Source organism: Ailuropoda melanoleuca, chromosome 17 (genome assembly GCF_002007445.2).
Source record: "Ailuropoda melanoleuca isolate Jingjing chromosome 17, ASM200744v2, whole genome shotgun sequence".
In the NCBI taxonomy this organism is placed as follows: domain Eukaryota; kingdom Metazoa; phylum Chordata; class Mammalia; order Carnivora; family Ursidae; genus Ailuropoda; species Ailuropoda melanoleuca.
Genome location: NC_048234.1, coordinates 10,220,381 through 10,240,665, shown reverse-complemented (window position 1 = coordinate 10,240,665; position 20,285 = coordinate 10,220,381). Strand labels below are relative to the sequence as shown.

The following is a 20,285-nucleotide window of genomic DNA, read 5'->3' as shown; positions in this document are numbered from 1 at the left end:
ACCCAGGCGCCCCATATACGGTATTTTTTTAAGATTATTTGGTTTGTTTTTGTACACCTATTAAGAGAAAAAAATAAAATGAAATAAAGCTTAAAAGAAGAAATTGCTGGGGCGCCTGTCCTCAGACGGTTAAGTGTCAGCTCAGGTCGTGATCCCGGGTCCTGGGATCAAGCCTGCTTCTCCCGCTCCCACTCCCCTTGCTTGTGCTCTGTCTCTGTCAAATAAGAACATCTTTAAAAAGAAAAAAAAAAAAAAAGGAAGGAATGGCAGTACTTCAGGTAAGTGCTCCTTTACCACAAGAAATTAGTTCCTAAAAAATTACTGCTAAAGGGGGGAAAACTATGAAAAGCATTAAGATGAGAATTTTTTTATTGACCTAACAATTCCATTTTAGAATACGCACTCTTCAAGTGCGTATCTCGAACCAGTCTCCCAATACCTACATCACCTCTAGATCCTGTAGTTATATCATTTTTTACTTTGTCAAGATTTGTTACTGAGGTTCAGTGATGGAACCGTAATTCACCTAAGTGTCTCACACAGACTTTTACTTAAGGGGCGTGTGGCTTTACTACAGGCCTTCTATCATGGCGTCCATCCGTCCACTCTTTGGCTGGGTTCCATCACCTAGAAATTCTTCAAGAAGTTTTAGATGATCAGTGCTTTCACATCTAAAACTATCTGCCTGTTGCTTCTACTCTTAAAATTAAGTGGCATATAATATTCTTAGATCTCAATGTATTTTGTCAGAACTTTGTGGCTACTGCTCCACTATCTTCTATCACTGTAGTAGCTTAAGCCAGACTCTTTTTTTTCTTCCTTGTCAAGGATTTCTTTTGCTTCCTGGATTTCTGATTCTTTTACTTATCCTTGAACTTTAAGAACTGAACTAGGATCTGTCTTGGTGTTGATCATTCTGCGTAAGTGATCCCTGGAGCAAGGCAGGTCCTATCAGTCTACAGAGTTCTTCCTTCATTTTACCAAGAAAAAAAGCGTTCTTTTTAAAAAATTATGAGTATTATTTCCTTTCCTTTACAGGTTCTCCATCTCAGAAACACATGTTCTTATGATACATGTTGGATGATTTTAATTTATCCTCCGTATTTAACAACTTCTTTCTAATCGCTTTAATTTCTATCCTTTTCTTCTGCATTCACTCTATCTCTGGACTTTCTTCCACGACAAAAGTCTAACTTTTAGCCACACGTTTTATTCCTCGTTCTTACTTATTTTATGTATTATATTTATAATGGTGAGCTTGAGAGCACTGGAATGACCAATCTTTCATTTTATCTAATTGGGTTGCCTTGTATCTTTTAAAGACCTTATTATTAATTTTAAGTTCTCCTGTAGTGCAAAGCACTTAGGGGCAAGTTTTTCAGTTTTCATCTTCTTATCCATGGGGTCTTTGTTTTTGACACTCTGTATTGCTTTCTTTAATTTTCTTTTCCAGGCATACCTTGGCCCCATTTGTGGCATCATTACCCTACTACACGGGTACACCATGAGCAGCCCTACCCAGATTTTCTCTTTGGTGTAGAATGGTGTGGGGGGGTTTTCCTCTGCCTGGCATTTGTCTACAGATAGAGGACTGGGTTTGGCTTTCTCTATTTTTCTACAGCCTGAGGGAACAGGGAAATGGGCAAAGGAGATGAAAACTTGGCTGGGGCTATGACAGTCTTTGTTGAGGATCCCGGTTTCCTCTACAAGCCAGACATGTAACCAGTCCTGAGGGCTCTGGCTCATCGCTTTGGCAAAAAGCACACCGTGCCTGCCCTTCTTGCGAGATGGCACAATGGGGATTCCCAAGCAAACAATTCACCACCAGTATACCCTCACCAAGTACGTTTGTCTCAATTAAGGAGTATTTATGAGAAACCCTAGGATTTTACTGACCCTCTTTCTTTCTTCAACACTGCTTCTTTGAGAATAGAAGTAGGAACTAGGAGGCTAAGCCACACAAGATTCTTCTAAGTCCCTTCTTAGGTGCCACTTTTCCAAGTTTATGGCAGTAGCTGTATGCCTTTCCTTCTTTATACAGGGCGATTTTTAGCCATTTTTTGAAGAGCTACTTTTGTATATTTGCTAGATATTACAGAGGAGAGTGATCTGAATTCTCTCCACAACCTTCACCAAGAACTGTATTTTATAATAATTTTAAACACAGCCAAATAATTTCAATCATTTTATCATCTTCAAACCCAAACAATAAACATATTTTCAAAATAGAAAATCAGTTTCTTTATTAAATTGCTCAAACAAAAAAGCCAGAAAGGCGATTTAATAAAAGTAGCTATTATATTTCAAAATACTTTAGATTAAGAGCAAGGATAGGGATAAGAGAGAGCAGAGATGGTAAGGACATTAGGGAAAATGAATGTCTACCATGAACAGGGCCAACAAATACTCTCCTTTGAGGAAGCTGTCATTACTATTCTCATTATTACAAGTGAGAAAACTAAGGTTTAAAGAGTCTGAATTAGTAATTTGCAACCCTAGTTGCAAATGAGAATGACCTGGGAAATTCTAGACACACACGAATGCCTAAGCTCAATCCCAGGAACTGATTTAATTCTTCTGAGATGGGGCTTGGGCATCAAGTTTATGAACCAAGGTGGTACTAGTATGCAGCCTAAATTAAGAACACCAGTTTATTATACACATGACCAAGGCCACAAGCTGACCAGGATTGCAACCTAGGTCTACCTGACTCCCCACCACACAGAAGGAACTGTGAACTCTGGAAACAAGTTCTAAGGGTTTAACTATTAGGAGAACTACTGCAAAAGATCAACAAACATCAAAGAGCTCAAAATATAAATGATAAATGACCCGTCATGGCTCGGTTATAAAATTATAAAAATAAACACCACATTAAATCCAGTGGCACACTTGCGAAGTACACACACACTTGAGAGGTTCCGTCCTAGATGGAAACACAGAAGAGCGCCATTACCTGTCAGAACCCGGGTGAAATTCTGAAAGCAGGGAGGGCCGTCTGCGAAGCTGCTGCTGTTGCTGCAGAAGCTGTGAGGCCTGGCTGACTTCAAGGTGAGGAGCACGATAATCAGGGACGGCAAATTCCTAGGATTAAAAGAATCATGAATTACTTATTAGCCAAAAAGTGAAAGGCGTCGTGAAATTAAACCAAGTATAGCTGTACAGAGGCAGTTATGGACCCCTGAGTACGGAAGGAAACAGCAATGACGATTTCCATCCTTCACTGTTCTGATTCTTCCCCATCAACCAAAAACAATCAACATTTTAACTGTGTATCGCTCAAAAGAATTCAAAATGAAATCTGCTGTGCAGTCCAGTTGATTCATTCTCCTAATAACATGCGTTACAGTAGCTCCCAATCTAGATTATTCAAGCAGTAAGATCTCAAACTCACGGTTCAATATGAAATCCTAAAAAGCAATCCAACCTGAAATTCAAAATGGGTGAGCTGGAGGGGCCACAGAAGCCACGGAGTTAAATCCATGTATATTTACAAGTGAAGAGAAAGAAGTCCAGAGACTCAACCTGCTAGTTAAAAGTAATAGTTTCTCCATCATTCCAGGTGGGTGTTTTCAATGTTTGTTTTCCTACTTTTGACTTTTTGTTGAAAAGACAAAAGCTTCTTTTCAAAAGAAACCTATTAGTGCTAACAATCATAAACAGATACTTCTATTTAGACCTGCCAAATAGCCCAGAAATTCTCCTCCTATGTATATACACAAGGTAATTAAAAGCATACGTCCACACACAAAACTTTGTACACAAATTTTCAGAGCAGTTGTTATTCGCAATAGCCAAAAAGCAGAAAGAATCCAAATGCCCAGTGACTCATGATGGATAAACAAAATGTAGTGTATCTGTACAGTGGGCTGTTATTCAGTCATAACAAGGAATGAAGTAGGGTACAACCCAGATGAACCTAGAAAATATAATGCTAACTAAAAATAGCATATATACATATTTTGTGATTCCAGTTATATAAAATGTCTATAAGAAACAAATCAATAGAGAAAGAAAGTAGATTAGTGGTTGCCAGGGGATGGAGGGAAGAGGGGAATTGGGATTAACTACTATGAGGTATGGGTTTCATTTTGGGTGACAGAAAAGTTCTGGAAGGGGCACCTGGGTGGCTCAGTCAGTTAAGTGTCTGCCTTCGGCCCAGGTCACGATCTCAGGGCCCTGGGATCGAGCCCCTGCATTGGGCTCCCTGCTCAGCAGGGGAGTCTGCTTCTCCCTCTCCCTCTGCCCCTGCTTGTGTGCTCTCCTCTCACTCACTCTGTCTCTCAAATAAATAAAATGCTTAAAAAAAAAAGTCTGGAATCTGATCATGTTAATGGGTGCCCAACACTGTGAATATACTAAAAGCTATTATATTATACACTTTAAAATGGTTTTATATGAATTACATGTCAACAAAAAAAATTTTTCATCATAAGCAGATAAAACTGAGCAGTAGAGACTGAAACACAGAATAGGTAAGAGGTCCAGAGCCCTGTGCTATAAGCAGATAATAGTAAAACATAATTTTTACATAATCTAAGAAAAAATAGCAGATACAAAGTTGGAAACATAATCAAGAAACACTAAACATTAAAGTAAAGTCAGAGCCACCTTTTTTTAAGATTTATCTATTTGACAGACAGAACATGAGCAGGGGGAGGGGCAGAGGGACAAATAGACCCCCAACTGAGCAGGGAGCCCAACCCAGGCCGAATCCCAGGACCCTGAGATCATGCATGACCTGAGCCGAAGGCAAACACTTAACTGACTGAGCCGCCCAGGCGTCCCAAGTCAGAGCCACTTTTTAAAAAGCACCACAACTCACTCAAAAAATAGTTTACATCCAAAGAAACAGATAAAAGACTAAAAGTAAAAAAGACCAAACTATAAATGATATCCTCAAAAAAGGAATCAAATAGCAATCAAAGAAATTAAAAAGTTGATCGGTGAAATTAAGCGGTAGTAGAATAGGTGAAGAGCAAATGAAAGCAAAGACAGAGCAGAGCGTTCTCTTGGAACACAGCGAAGCACAGAGCTCTAGAAAGTAGAGAAGAAAAGTTGAAAATGGTAGCTAGAGTAAAAAGTTCCAACCTCCAATACCCGAAGGTAAGAGGCTATATTCTAAGAAATAACAGAACAAGAACATTTCTCAGAAGTTCAAAAAGACAAAGTCCTTGGATTTAAAAGGGCCTAAGAGAAAAGCTGGGCATAGTTTAAAAATTAATCCACCACAATGGATGGACATAACAAAAATTTCAGACAAGCGAGGATAAAGAGAAAACTTGACTAGGTGTCATAAGGAACAGGAAATAGGTTTCCTACAAAGAAATAAGGATCGTAATAAAAAAATCTTCTCATGAGCAACACTATATAGAAGGAAACAGACAAATCACATATTCTACGTTCAGAGCAAAACAACTTTGAACCCACAAATTCAATAACCAAAACATCTCAAATTTTAGGACTACAAACTTTTCAGAATTCAAGAACTCAGAAAACTTACCAACCACAGACTCTCTGAAAGAATCTCTAAAGGAGGGATGAATCCAGCAAGACAAATTAAGAGTAAGGAGTGAAATGAAACAACAGTGCATTGCACGTTCCAGCTGGGAGCACATAACTCTCCAGAACTACATTCCCACGGTAAACGGCCAAAAAGTTGAGCAAAATGTAGTTAACTACCTTCAGACCCCTGGAAAATAGGCTGCACAAGACTCAATCTCTGAGAAAAACCACACAAACAGGTGAGTCCTACTGCACTCCAGGCTCTCTGCCTGGAGGCAATTTCCACACTGCATCCCTGGGAAGGGAATCCAAACAGTGCCCTATAATCTTGTTCACTGAAGAAGCAACCATACTAGTTTGATCAAGTCATATGGACGGTATTTCTGGAGACTTTCTGAGAAGGGGGAATTACATATAGAAGGATTTCCTGAAACATGAATTTGGGTTCTCCTAGGTCACTGGCTGAATTCCAACCTGCAAATGCACAGGGGAGAGCACAGTCCAGTCCTAAACATCTCTGGCTGCTCTTAGAAAGAACAGTTCGGAGGAAACTATAAAACAATTCCCAGAGCTTACACAGGGCCAGAACTCATTCAAATTTCCTCCAGCCAGCGGGAAGAAACCTCAATGAATACATGAAATTATCACTAAATACCCCAGAAGAGACAAGGTTAGAAGTAGAGGACAAATAAGACTTAGAATAAAGACTACTCCAGACTCCACCTTGAAGAATTTAAAGATAAACCTCAAAAGTAATTTAAATGCCTACCAGAAGAAATCCAACTTTCTTTAAAGGAATACAACAAAAGGCAGTATTAAAATGTGTAAAATTCACAATGTTCATATTCTACTCAAAAATGAAAAAAATCCAATGCCTGTAACGAAAATTTCACTGGATAAAATTAAAAATAGGTTGGAAACTGCAGAAGAAAAACACAGAAAAAATAAAATGAAGTCCAGTGAACTGTAGGATAATAGGAAATATAAGTAACTGGTATTTCAGGAAGGGGGGGAAAAAAAAGAAAAAAAACCTAGGGGGAGAGTAGACAGAGAAACATATCTGAATAACGGCTGAAAATTGCCCAAATTTTATGAAAATTATAAATCCACAGAAGCATGAAGTTCAGTGAATGCCAAAGACAATAACATATACACTCAAAAAGCACAACAAAGGGACATCATAATCAGATTGTTGAAAACCAGTGATAAAGAGAAAAATCTTAAAAGTAACCAAAGAGGGTGAAAAGATACTTACAGATAAGAATGACCAAAGACTTCTGGTCAGAAACCACACAAGCCATAATACAACATAGCAACTTTTAAAGTGCTAAAAGAATATAGCCGTTAGCTTAGAATCCTGTATCAAGCAAAAATACTCTTTAAAAATAAAGCTGAAATGAACTTTTTCGGGTAAATAAAAGCTGAAAGTACACTGTCAAAAGACCTGCACTAAGAGAAATGATGTTCTTCAGGCCTAAGGAAAATAGTATCAAAAGGAAACCTGAATATACACAAAGCAGTGAAAGATTCCAGAAATGTTATATATGTGGGCAATTAGAGAAGGAACAAAATAATAAGGAGCAGAAATCAATAAAATAGGGAAAAAAGTGAAAATGGATGAAACCAAAGTTAGTTATTCTCAGAAAGGAATCAATTAAATTGATAAACCTCTAGGCTAGACTAATAAAAAAAGGAAGGGAAAAACATTATCAACCTGAGGAATAATATCACAACAGATCTCAAAGACATTAAGATAAAGGGAATAGTATGACAACTTATGTAATTTAATATATTGAACAAAACTTACCCAAACTGACTCAAGAAAAAAAATAATCCGAATTATAACTATTAGAGAAACTGAATTCATAATTTAAATTCTTCACACAAAGAAAATTCTAGGCCCTGATGACTTCACTGAAAAATTCTATCAAACTTCTAAGGAAGAAAAAATACTAATCCTACAAACTCTTCAAGAAAATACAGCGCTGTGTATTGTGTAAGACTGATGAATCATAGACCTGTATCCCTGAAACAAATAACACATGAATATGTTAATTATAATTAAAAAAAAATGAGGCAAAATATAATTTAAAAAAAAAAAAAAAGAAAATACCGGAGGAGAAAACACTTCCCAAGCTAACAACATTTTTTTTTTTAAATTGAAGCATGATCAGCATACAATGTTATATTAGTTTCAGGTATACAACATACTGATTTGACAATTCTACATATTACTCAATGCTTCCCACAACAGGTGTAGTCATCAGCTGCTAACAACATTCCTAATGGTCGAAGACTGAATGCCTTCCTCTTAATATCAGAAATAAGTCAAGGGTGTCTACTCTCACCTCTTCAACACTTTTACTAGCAATTAAAGCCAGTACAATAAGGAAAAAAAGAGAAAAGGCAGCCAGTTTGGAAAGGTATAGGCAAAACTGTCTTTATTCTCAGATTACAGGATCATCGACATAGAAAGTCTTGTGGAATCTATAAAAAACCAACTAAAAGTAACAAGTAAGGTTGCAGGATACAAGAACAACAGACATAGTAGCAATGAACTGAAAACTGAAATTCGAGAAGCAATACATTTACAATTGCATCAAAAATATGAAATACTGGGGCACCTGGGTGGCTCAGTCGGTTAAGCGTCTGCCTTCGGCTCAGGTCATGATCTCGGGGTCCTGGGATTGAGCCCTGCATCGGACTCCCTGCTCAGGAGTAATTCTGCTTCTTCCTCTCCCCCTCTCCCTCTGCCCCTTCCCGCCCTCGCTCTCAAATAAATAAAATCTTTTAAAAAATATGAAATATTTAGGGAAAAATGTGACAAAAGATATACACGCCCTATGCACTAAAAACTATAAAACATTACTGAGAAAAATTAATGAAGACCAAAATAAATGGAGTTATGCCATGTTCATGAACCAGAAAAATTAAAGTTGTTATGTTGTCAATTCTCTCCCAAATTTATCTCTAGACTCAATACAAATCCAATCAAAATCTCAGCAAGGGGCACCTACATGGCCCAGTCAGTAAGCATCTGACCCTTGGTTTCGGCTCAGGTTGTGATCTCAGGGTCATGAGCTTGAACCCCACATCGGGCTCTGCACTGACCACAGAGTCTCCCTGTGATTCTCTCTCTGACTCCCTCTGCCCCCCCCCTCAAAATAAATAAATAAATAATAAAAAAAAAAAGCAAGCTTTTTTGGTAGAAACTGACAAGTTGATTCTAAAATGTATATAGAAATGTTAAAAACTAGAATATTCAAAACAGCAATTCAGAAAAGAATCACACTACTCAATTTTAACTTATTATAAAGCTATAATAACCAAGACAGTGTGAAGTGCTTTATTAAAAGACTACCTGTTTGTTTACATAGGTCACATAGATGTGAGCTAAAGATACACAAAAGACATCAGCAGAACAGTATACAGAAAACCGTAGAGAGAAACAAACTTGCACATATATGGTCAACTGATTTTCAGTGAAAAACTGCCAAAGCAATTCAGTGGGGAAAGAAGAATCTTTTTAACAGTTTCTAGAACTACTGGAAAGCTGTATGCAAAACAGTAACCTCAATCATTGCCTCACATCGTAAAATTTAATTCAAAATAGGTGATAGATGTAAATGTAAAACCTAGAATTATAAAACTTAGAGAAGAAAACATAGGAGAAAGTCTTAGTGACCTGGAGTTTAGCAAAAACTTCTTAACCATGCACAAAAAGCAAGAAATATAAAAGACAAAAATTAATGAACTGGACTTGATAAAAATTAAAACACATACTCTCCAACAATGCAATTAATAAGGCAATACTTCTTTATATAATTAGATAAAACAAACACACAGATACATGTTTTCTGAATAATTTTATTTATAATAGCCAAAAACTGGAATAGGTAACTAGGTAAGTTGTGGTACATCCATACACAGCAATAAAAAGAAATTAATTACTAAGATGAACCAGAACATGAATAAATCTCAAACGCATTATGGCAAGTAAAAGAAGCCACAAATAAAAGAGTTCATATAAAACTCAAAACATGTATAATCCGGTATGACAAAAAGCCAAGAGTGGTTTCCTGGGAGCTGAGGTTTGTGGAAAGTAGGCGAAGAGGGCTGACCTGGATGGAGTAGAAGGGATGGTATGATAGAAATACTCTACCTTCTTCATTTTGGGGGTGCTTTTATGGGTGTATGAACTGTCAAAATGTACAATATAATAAAATTTTATTGTATATAAATTTAAATAGTCAATTAAAAAAAAACAAGCAACAATAATCTAGGAAATTAGTATTCAGACAAAGAACATGGATGGAGAGAGGACAACGCAACCAAAATCCAACACCCAATTATGATAAAAATCCTCAACCTAGCAATACAAAGCACTTCTTTAACTGAAAAAGGGCAGCTATAAAAACACTCAACTAACATACTTAATATTGAAAAGTGAATGTTTCCCAAAATAGGAACAAGGTAACAATGTCCACTCTCACTCCATAATCATGACCACACTCAAAGGAGTCTCTGGTAGCACTGAACAGGTTTTGCTGGTAAATTTACTTCCTTTTTCTCTGAGATGACCATTTTATCCTCCCCTTCCCTTTTTTCTTCAAACCTCTTACACTCCTATTGCTAGCCCACTCTGAGCTAATAATTTCGCCTCATGTTTTATTTTTCACCAGGTAAATCAGCATACACACTCTTTAATCTTCCTGCCATCAACCTCCCGAGAAGATATAGGCCCTATCCTGGCCATCACTCAAGAGAGGCCAAATTATCTGGCCAGCTTAATACTCAACCAGAACTTGGAGCAATAAACGTAGGTCTTAACCTGGAAACCCTAGACAACTGGTATTTTTCTATCAACAACTCCTACAAACAAAAACAGACATGTTCACCCCCTGAAATCTGGCATAAAGCCATACTAAGACAAAGTAATCCCTAATCTTTGGCTTCCCATCTTTGAGAATGGTTCTTGACATTTAAAATAAATAGATGTGCCAATTACATTTGGTTTCTGACCAACAAATGTATTAAACAGGAAAAGTAAAACACACACAAACATAACTTACACAACTGCACAGTATTTGTTCCTTACCTGCTGGTGACGTGTGCTGGGAAAGGTGTACTGGACAGAGTGGGGGGGATAACGGCTTTGTTCTGTGCTGAATGCTCCTTGGTTGGGAGGATAACCTGAACTTGACATTATCAGTAAAGAAGTCCTCACCAGGCTGTGAGATCAAGTCCAACAAACAATCATGTTTCTAGGAAACCACCTAAACAGGATGGGAAAAAATAGAATTGATAAGAACTAAAGCACCGGGTGTACTTCTAATAAATTACAACTATAGCTACATAAATAAAACCACAATTACCAGTAAAAGCTTTCTCTCATGTATTTACTTAATATAATAGAAGTTATTGGAGTTCGAAAAACATTAATGGGTCTTTTCTTGTAGACTTAAAGAAGTTCTTTAATATATCACAAACAACATTAGTAGCTATAGAAAGTAAAAAAGTGTACGGACAATCTCAGCTTGGGACCTGGCACATGGCAAATGCTCAACAAATGTCCTTTTTTTGGATAAATGTCTGAGAATCAAATGTAATCTATTACAGAAACAAAATCTATGGGTGTAAGTTTTGGGGTTATAAAAAGTCAACTTATAAAAAGATTCCAGAGTACCTATAAGGCAAGCATTTGTGCAAAAGAAATATTATCTTCATTAATACTGCCACCCCCCAAATAATGGCCTAAGAAGACATTCAGGATGAGAAAGTGTTCAAGAAAGAACAAAGTGGGCTTCTCACTTCAAGGTAAACAACTGCCAGTATTTGTAAAAATTATTATTTTGGAAAAACTTTTAGCTGCTTCCATGAGCTTGACAGCTTCCCCACCATTAAAGACTTTTCTGGCAAAACTGGTGGTGATACTAACAAGTGTGAGTTTTTGATATTACATGATGAAATATGTCAACATTTGAAATAGCTGTATAATTCAAAGAATCAATATTTTTCAAATGACCAATACAGAATGTTACAAAATTATTCATGAATGTAGTATTTATTTCAAGTATAAGACATTTTACTACAAATAAAGTACAAGACAACCCAATAAATGTTTAATGTGATAGAATATGAAAAGTTCATTGATATGGTTTCAGATCCTACATAGCAATTAACCTTTAAAAAATTGCCACTTGTCCGTTTGGGTGTGGTATCAAAGAATATCTACAATTATCTAAAAAGGCTATTAAAATACCCCTCTCTTTTCCAAATACATATCTGCATGAGATCAGCTTTTCTTCATAAACTTCAATCAAAACAATATACTGCAAGACTGAATGCAGAAACAGATTTGAGAATAAAGCTATTTTTTTAAGCCAGATACCAAAGAGGTTTGCAAAAATGTAAAACAATGCCACTCTTCTCATCAAGTTTTGTTTTATTCCGGAAAACAGTTACTTACCATAAAAACTGTTATTTATAATAGCATATGGTACATTTATATTATTTTTACATGAATTAATATCTTTAAAATGTCCACTGTAGTAGCTAGTATGGTAAATATCAACATATAGAACCCACATAACCAAATGCTCTTTGGAGTCCGAAATAATTTTAAGAGTATAAAGGACTCCTGAGACCAACAAGTTTGATGACCAGTAGCCTAGGGAATTAAGTAATGCTAGATTGACTAGCATTAGTGACCTAGAAAGGCCAGTCACACCTAGGTCCATGCACACACTCCTTCTGGAGAATCTGCCCCTAGTTAAGGTGAAGCTTTGACATCATGTTTATAGCAAGTGAACTCCCCTAGTGCACAAGGCATGTACCACTTTGATCCCTTGCCAGGAATGTGGAATTGAGAAACTCAGCTACAGGGAACTGAGTTGCAAAGTAGCCAGAGTAGGAGTCAAGGTGAGCTAAAGAGGTTACAGAGGGAGCAGAGAATGCCAGTCTAGACACAGACTAGAGAAGACATGCAGAGACGAGGGGAACCAAGAGTCCTTGCAGGCCCAGGAGACACAGTAGCAACTGCCTTGGCTCCTGAGCCTTTGCTCCAGGGTCAGTCCCATGAGAAGCTGCTGAACTCTGTACGTTGACCCTGGATCCCTGTTAAACTACCTACATAGTCTTACAGTGAGTCCTCCTTTACTTATAATAGCTGGAGTAGGTTTTTATTTCTTAGAATTGTCAGAGCTCAAGTTAAATCCTAAAATAACTGCACAAACTTGGAAAAAACCCAAATGTCATGTCCATCAAGTAATAAATAGATAAATAAAATCAGGTATATCCATACAAGGGAACATTATTCCACCAAAAAAGAATGAAGTACTGGTACTCACTATAACTTGGACAAACCCTGAAAACACTATGCAAAAATACAAGAAGCCAATCATAAAAGCCCACACTCTGTGCAATTCCTTTCATCTGAATACAGAAGAGGCAAATCTACACGACAGAAAGTAGATTAATGGCCACTCAGAGACCCTAGTAGGATGGGGGTGGAGGAACAGCAATGACTGGGGCAGAGTATACATAAAATTTACCATTTTAGCCCTTTTTAAGTGTCTAACTGTGCAGCATCACCTACATTCACATCGTTGTGTAACTATCACCACCACCCATCTTCAGAACTTGTTCATCTTCCCCAACTAAAATTCCATATCCATTAAATGCTAACTCCTATTCCCCCTCCCCTTAGTTCCCAGTAATCCCCACTCTAGTTTCTGTCTCCATCAATCAGACCACTCTGAGTACCTCACAGAGGTGGAATCAAACAGTATCTGTGCTTCTCTGATCGGGTAATTTCACTTAGCACAGTATCTCCAAGATTTATCCATGTGGTAGCATATACCAAAATTACCAACCTTTTTAGGGCTGAATGATAATATTCCATTGTATTGGAGTTTCTCTTTGAGGTGATAAAAATGTTCTAAAATTGACTGTAGTGATGTTTGCACATATCTCTAAATATACTAAAAACCGTTACTTTAAATGGATGAATTGCACGGTACATGAATTGTATCTTAATAAAGCTGTTTTTAAAAAATTACCAACCCCAAAACAAACAAAACTATACAAAGCAACCACAAGATTTAAAAATGACTGCACAGGGGCGCCTGGCTGGCTCAGTCAGAAGAGCCTGTGACTCTTCATCCTGGGGTTTTAAGTTTGAGCCCCATATTGGGTATGGAGATTACTTTAAAACACAGACACACACACAAACCTTAAATTTTTTTTTTTTTAAATGAGGGGCGCCTGGGTGGCTCAGTCGGTTAAGCATCTGCCCTTGGCTCAGGTCATGACTCCAGGGTCCTGGGATCCATCCCCACATCCAGCTCCCTGCTCAGCAGGAAGTCTGCCTCTCCCTTTCCTTCTGTCCCTCCCCCAGCTCATGCTCACACACTGTCTCTCTCTCCCAAACAAATAAAATATTTAAAAAATAAAAAAAAAGTAAAAATGATTGTGCAGCAGTCCAAGTTAACATATGCCACAATTCATGGATTCTAATACCCACGTGTGTCCGTATCTTAAAAAATTCTAAACTCAATAAGTATCCTACAACCAATGGCATTTTATGGTCTAATTAGCAGCACTTTCTCTTTAATCTTACAGGTAAATAATCTTATAAGCAAAGACATCTTTTTGCTGAGATAAAGTATTAGAGACTGTATCCAGTCTTTGGTTTCTGCCTAAATTTTCCCTTGGAGAGCTCACATTACAGAAATTACTATTTGCCTTTTTTCCCTTTAGTTTGTTCCTGGACTCTTTTTTTTTTTTCTTTGCTTTATCCTAAAAGTAAGGACACTAATATTCTCAAAGTGATTTCCCATCTGAGGTCCTTTAAAGGAACAGGTAACATTTACAGTACTTTCAAAAAGCCTGAAAGAAATACATATATAGGGACGCCTAGGTGGCTCAATCGTCTGCCTTCAGCTGAGGTCATGACCCCAGGATCCTAGAATCCAGTCCTGCATCAGGCTCCTTGCTCAGTGGGGAGCCTGCTTCTCCCTCTGCCTGCCACTCCCCATTTGTGCGCTCTCTCTCTGACAAATAAAATCTTTAAAAGAAAAAAAAAATACATACATAAACTAAGGACAGAGAAGGACATCCTAAGCACAACCCCAAAAACACAAACAATAAGACTGATCTCTTAGACTTATAAAATAAATAAATACATATATACACCTATATACATAGGTGTATATATACTCACACGTATATATGAATGAATGGTTTCTGTACAGCAAAGACACCTCAAAACAGCAAACTACAAGCTAAAAAAAGTAGGGGTGCATGGGTGGCTCAGTCAATACAGCACGTAACTCTTGATCTCAGTGTCGTGAGTTCAAGCCCCACATTGGATGTTGAGCTTACTTCAAAAAAAAAAAAAAAAGAATATGCATTTTTTTAAAAAAGAAAAAATAGAAAAAGTAAAATAGCAAAATTTTGATATAACACATATTTATTTCTCGCAAATCAATAAGGAAAAAAATGATTACAACAGAAACATAAGACATGACAGAAACATGGAATTAGCAAAGGAAATAAAATTAATGACATCAACTTCATCAATAATCACAGAAAAATAAAACAAAATCATTTTTCCCAAACAAACTGGCAAAACATTAAAAATCATGCCTAGTAACGGTGAAGGTCTGGAGGAAAAAAAGCACTCTTTTACAGACTACCAGTGTGTATGTAAAACGGGTACAAATCACTCTCTGAAGGAGGATGGCAATATACACCATGAGCCTTGAAAACACACACATCCTATACCACCCTTCTAGGAATTCATTATTCAATACAGAGATACCCAAAGATGAATGCCTGAGAATGTTCCTCAAGGAACTGTCCTAAACATTCAATACATCAGCTTAGAAAATCGTTCTTTAAAATGTTTAGCTAATGGGAAATTTAATGTAGAGTATGCCACAAAAAGTCCACATATGTGAGAACATTTTGTTTTATGAAAGTATGTTTGTATACATTTTTATCCAATTTTTCAAGTATATCTATCATTATCTTGACAAGATGTTAAGACCAAAGGCAGAAATGTCATATAGCCAACAAATACCTATTGAGTACACTACTATGTACCAACATGGTTCTAAACACTGGCATAGAATGATGACTAAGATATGCCGTCTTATTGTGAAGTGACCTAGACAATAATCACAAGATAATATGTGAACCGAAGTGCTATAAATAATACAGGATGGGAGAGAAGGGATAAGGGAGACATTTCTGATGGGGTGATCATAGAAAGCCAATCTCAGCTAGGATGACCCTATGCCCTGATTTCCTGAAACAGACCCAATTTACAGCTATTGTCCCAGTGCAATTATTAATTATGCTCCATTTCCTTCTCAAAACTGTCCCAGTTTGGATAACAAATTATATTCTAAGATGACTTTTGAGCCAAAGCTTGAAAGATGAGAAGGAAGAGCTAGCTACCCTTGAAGAGACAAGAGCAATCCTTGGAGAGGAACCACAGAAGCCCTAAGGCAAAGCAAGGAGGCCTAAGGAGAATGAGAGAGGGTGGTAGGGGTAGAGGCCAGAGAATGGGCAGGGGGAAATCAGCATGCAGTTTTGCTGGCACCTGTCTTAAAACTGCAATATCTCCCTCTGTATTCTGAATATTAATCCCTTTTCTACCTTTATGTTACAAATATTTTTGTCTCACATTTCTGAAGACCTTTTCTACCCCAAAGTAAAAAAATATTCCCTACATTCCTCTCTTATACTCCTTTAAGGTGTGTGTGTGTGTGTGTATATTTTAGCTCCTTAATCACCTAAAATCACACTAAAATTTTTAAACCCTTTTCTACCTTTATGTTACAAGTATTTTTGTCCAGAATTCACAATTTGTTTCACATTTATGAAGACCTTTTCTACCCCAAAGTAAAAAAGTATTCTCTACATTCCCCTCTTAGCTCCTTTAAGGTATATTTAGCTCCTTAATCACCTAAAAAAATTTTTTTATCTAAAAAAATGGTAAGGTAGGGATCTAGTTGTATTTTCTTTACTAATTAATAGCTAATTATCCCACCAAAACCCTTATTGAACATGTCTATGTTTCCACGCTGATCTGAAATGCCATCCCATTACAACCCAGCAATTTTGGTACACACTCTGAAGACACTCACATACCGTACTTACACACAGAAGGTATGCAGGGCAACAGGCCGCACGTTAGAACTACCTGGTCAGCATTCCCCTCCTACACACCTGCACGTGCTCCAGGTAGAAGGGGGAAAGCCAACACATGAGGTTCTTGGTGGTGGTAGTATTTGTTTTGTTTTTGGAAATAGGTATTATAAAAGTACTCACAGAAGACAAAGAGAAAAATCTTCTCACCCTGGTCCCCCAGCTCCTACCCAGCTGTCCTTCCAGAAGGCAACCAAAGTTACTAGTTTCTCAAGTATCCTTTAGAAATATCCCCCCGACACACACACACACCTCCCTACATAAATGGTAGTACAGCAGATATATACTGTTCTATAGCCTGCTTTTATTACTTAATATATCATTCTCAATATAGCAATCATTCTCATGAGCTATAAAGAACTTCTTCATTCTTTCTATTGCTATAGAGTATTTCACAATATGAGTGTTCAGAAATATTTCATAAATGTTTTCCAAGTAATTATGCTCTGCACCCCTAAGAAATGTCTACATGATCTGGGGCTCCCGGCTGGCTCAGTCAGTGGAGCTTGCGACCCTTGATCTAAGGATTCTGAGTTCAAGCCCTACACTGGGTGTGGAGATTACTTAAAAATAAAATCTAAAGGAAAAAAAAAGAAATGCTTACATGATCTATCTCTGAGCTCTCCTCCCAACTCAGACATCTTAAGTAAATAAAGCTATAAATGGAATGGAGAGGCAAAAGGAAAGATCTTAGCTCAAGGTCATCCAAATTTTTTCCAACAGTGGTCTACATAATGAGACATCCATATAATATTGGTGTTGTTCGTGTCTGTGTTTTCTTTTAGTTTTCAGCAATGATGAATCCTCAGTTCAACACCTGAATTCAATGTCACTCAAATATGATTCGTCCATGTTCCCCTTTGTCAGGAATCCTTCATGATATCCTAGTTTTGTGATGTGATTTTAGTACAGTTTAACTTGAATATCTCAGTCAGGCACTATCAGCCCAACACAGGTGGCAAGAAAACATCAGCAAAATCAGAGATTAGCCCTCGCTGGCATACAGATGTATGGGTCAAAGCAGACCCTACTCCTGCCACAAGAGGGGCAGCTTGGAGACCACTATGACTTCCTTCCTCAAAACTTACTCATGAGACATAAAGCAATAGTTGAGAGCAATAGTTGTTTTTGTTTTTTAACCGGACTCTTTCGTTAAACATCTTACGTGGAAGCCAAACATATAAAATCCAAAGAAGAGAAATACTCCCATTCAGTGAGAATGGGGAACTTCACAAGCTACCTTTTCAGTCCCCCCCCAAGTCCTGCCTTCTGCCCTCACTGCAGTCAGGGCTCACCAAGATACCTCTTACAAAAATCCAGTTTAAAGTTAAGACTGAAGGGCAAAAGGAGACCTTACGTGGCAGTTTCAAATTTTAAGTTCAGTCCTTAGCACCAAAACTCATTACCTTAGGGTTCGTTACATTCCTCACTCATGAATTTTTATGAAACCCAAAGTTTTATGCACAACCCCCTCATAACATAAACACATATAAAAGTATTGTAGGATGAGAATATACTAAAACTAGATGTCATTATTATAAGTGAGAAGAGCACATTTCATCTCAATTTTTTTTAAGGGGGGGAGTCAGAGAGAGACAACTTAAACAGGCTCCACGTTCAGCTCGGCCTGACGCGGGGCTCAATCACATGAACCTCCTGAGATCATGACCTGAGACGAAATCAAGAGTCATATGCTTAACAAACTGAGCTACCCAGGCGGCCCACATTTAATCTGAATTTTATGAATAAACCCCAAACTAGCCTCCTATGTTTTGTAAACAGGCAATGAAATGAAATTCGTCTACTTAAATCCCTTCCCATATTAAAGTAAAAAAGACACACGTCAATTTACTCAACAGGAAACTTCCATTGCAACAACAAAATTTCAAATATAATCCCCCCCAAAAAAAAATCCAATTCCCTCTCACCAGGAACTCCTGGCTTTTGGCCTACAATCTTTGCATAACCAAAATGTACTTGGATAGGTTTTCAAGGTGGCCTAAGCTATCTTGGAAAAAATAGCTAAAAATATACTTCACTGTGGCGGGACTGCAAATGCCTCTTCAGATAAGCAAGAATGAATTCACTAAGGGTCACAACAGAGGAGAAGCCCATATTTTACCAAAGCAGAAAAAGGACCCTACAAAATACACAATTCAATTTTCTTTTAAATGATCAAAGAATAAAACCTTTTGATACAAAAGTATGGGATAGGAGAATGGCTTCTGTGATACTGCAGACAACAAAATACAGTTATTAAACTGAGACAAATCAGGTCATACTAATTCTCATAAAGCAGCCCAGCTCTAGTCAAAATCCAGAAGTACTTTAAGCAAGGAGAGGCTAAGGACCACCCTCCTCGGTTACCCCAGCTACCTAAGACTCCCCAGACTGGCCATGACTTAAAGAAAGTGGACCTCCTGGGGTGCCTGGGTGGCTCAGTCAGTTAAGCATCTGCCTTCAGCTCAGGTCATGATCCTGGGGTCCTGGGATGGAGCCCCAAGCCTGCTTCTCCCTCTCCCTTTGCCCCCACCCCCCCTTCGTGCTCTTACTCTCGCACACTCTCTCTCAATTAAATAAATAAAATCTTTTTTAAAAAGAGAAAAAGAAAGCAGACCTCCTGAGCCCATCTCAGAGGCCAGTCTCGAGCAGAAACCCTAGAAATCACCTAAGAGGATTCTGTAATTTGTAAGAGATCTGAGAGGTGTCGAACTCAGGACTAAAATTTCTCCTGTAAAACTAAAGCATTCTTCCCTTAAACAAACAAAGGAGCTACTCTGGGGGAATGCCATTAACAAGGTATTCGTTTTACTTGTAGGCTCTTCTGAACATCTCACTTAGAAGAAAGATGAATGGGAGCTAAAGAAAAAAGGCCTTTCAGGTTCAACTATCCACCCCCAATCAAGTATGACATTGAAAGAAACACATTAATAAGGGCATAATTATTAGATTAATCTAAGAATACAGGCATTCAATAAACAACTCTTGAACTTGGGGGGGGGGNACTTGGGGGGGGGGGGGAATGCTGCTTTCACCCTACATAAAGTGAGAAAGAAGTTTCCAAAGACAGCAGCAGTAGACAACTCAGAACCGAGAACTCTGCGCACAGCTGCACTATACTGAACTAATTCTCTGAGCAATATTCACTCCAGCAACTATAAGAAATGAATATATTGCAGAATTAATCGGTAGGACAATAACTACAAAGAATAATTTTTCAAGTTACCATTTATTGAGCCTTTGTTATGTACTAGGCTTGGCCTGCAAGGAGCTCACCCAAAACACTAGTTCCATTATTATCCCTAATTAAGGCTTTCAAGAGCCTTAGTAACTTCCCCACAGTAATTTTTTTTTTTTAACTCAGAGACAGATCTCTTAAAGATTATACAGTGTTGCCTCCCCTTTGACCCACTAACAGAGAGTGCTAAAGGTTATGAAGCAAATAAAACAAGGCTAATGAACAGATTACTTCCAAGGCATATACCACAATGAGGTAGAGAAAAAGCAACTGACTTAAAACATTTATTGAAATCTATACAAAAAACAAAGCCACCAGACGCATG

At 37.7% G+C, this 20,285-nt stretch overlaps 1 protein-coding gene across 15 annotated transcripts in view; it reads right to left on the bottom strand.

Moving 5' to 3' along the window:
• Positions 1–20,285, bottom strand: part of NCOR1 (nuclear receptor corepressor 1) — a 144,181-nt gene that overhangs the window by 113,951 nt on the left and 9,945 nt on the right. For all 15 annotated transcript variants that reach the window (XM_034646883.1, XM_034646895.1, XM_034646888.1 and 12 more), the window contains exons 2-3: positions 10,604–10,781; positions 2,957–3,084 (exon numbers count right to left, since the gene is read on the bottom strand). In XM_034646883.1, the coding sequence (XP_034502774.1) occupies positions 2,957–3,084; positions 10,604–10,711 (236 nt within the window). In that variant the 5' untranslated portion in view covers positions 10,712–10,781. The remainder of the gene's footprint in view (positions 1–2,956; positions 3,085–10,603; positions 10,782–20,285) is intronic.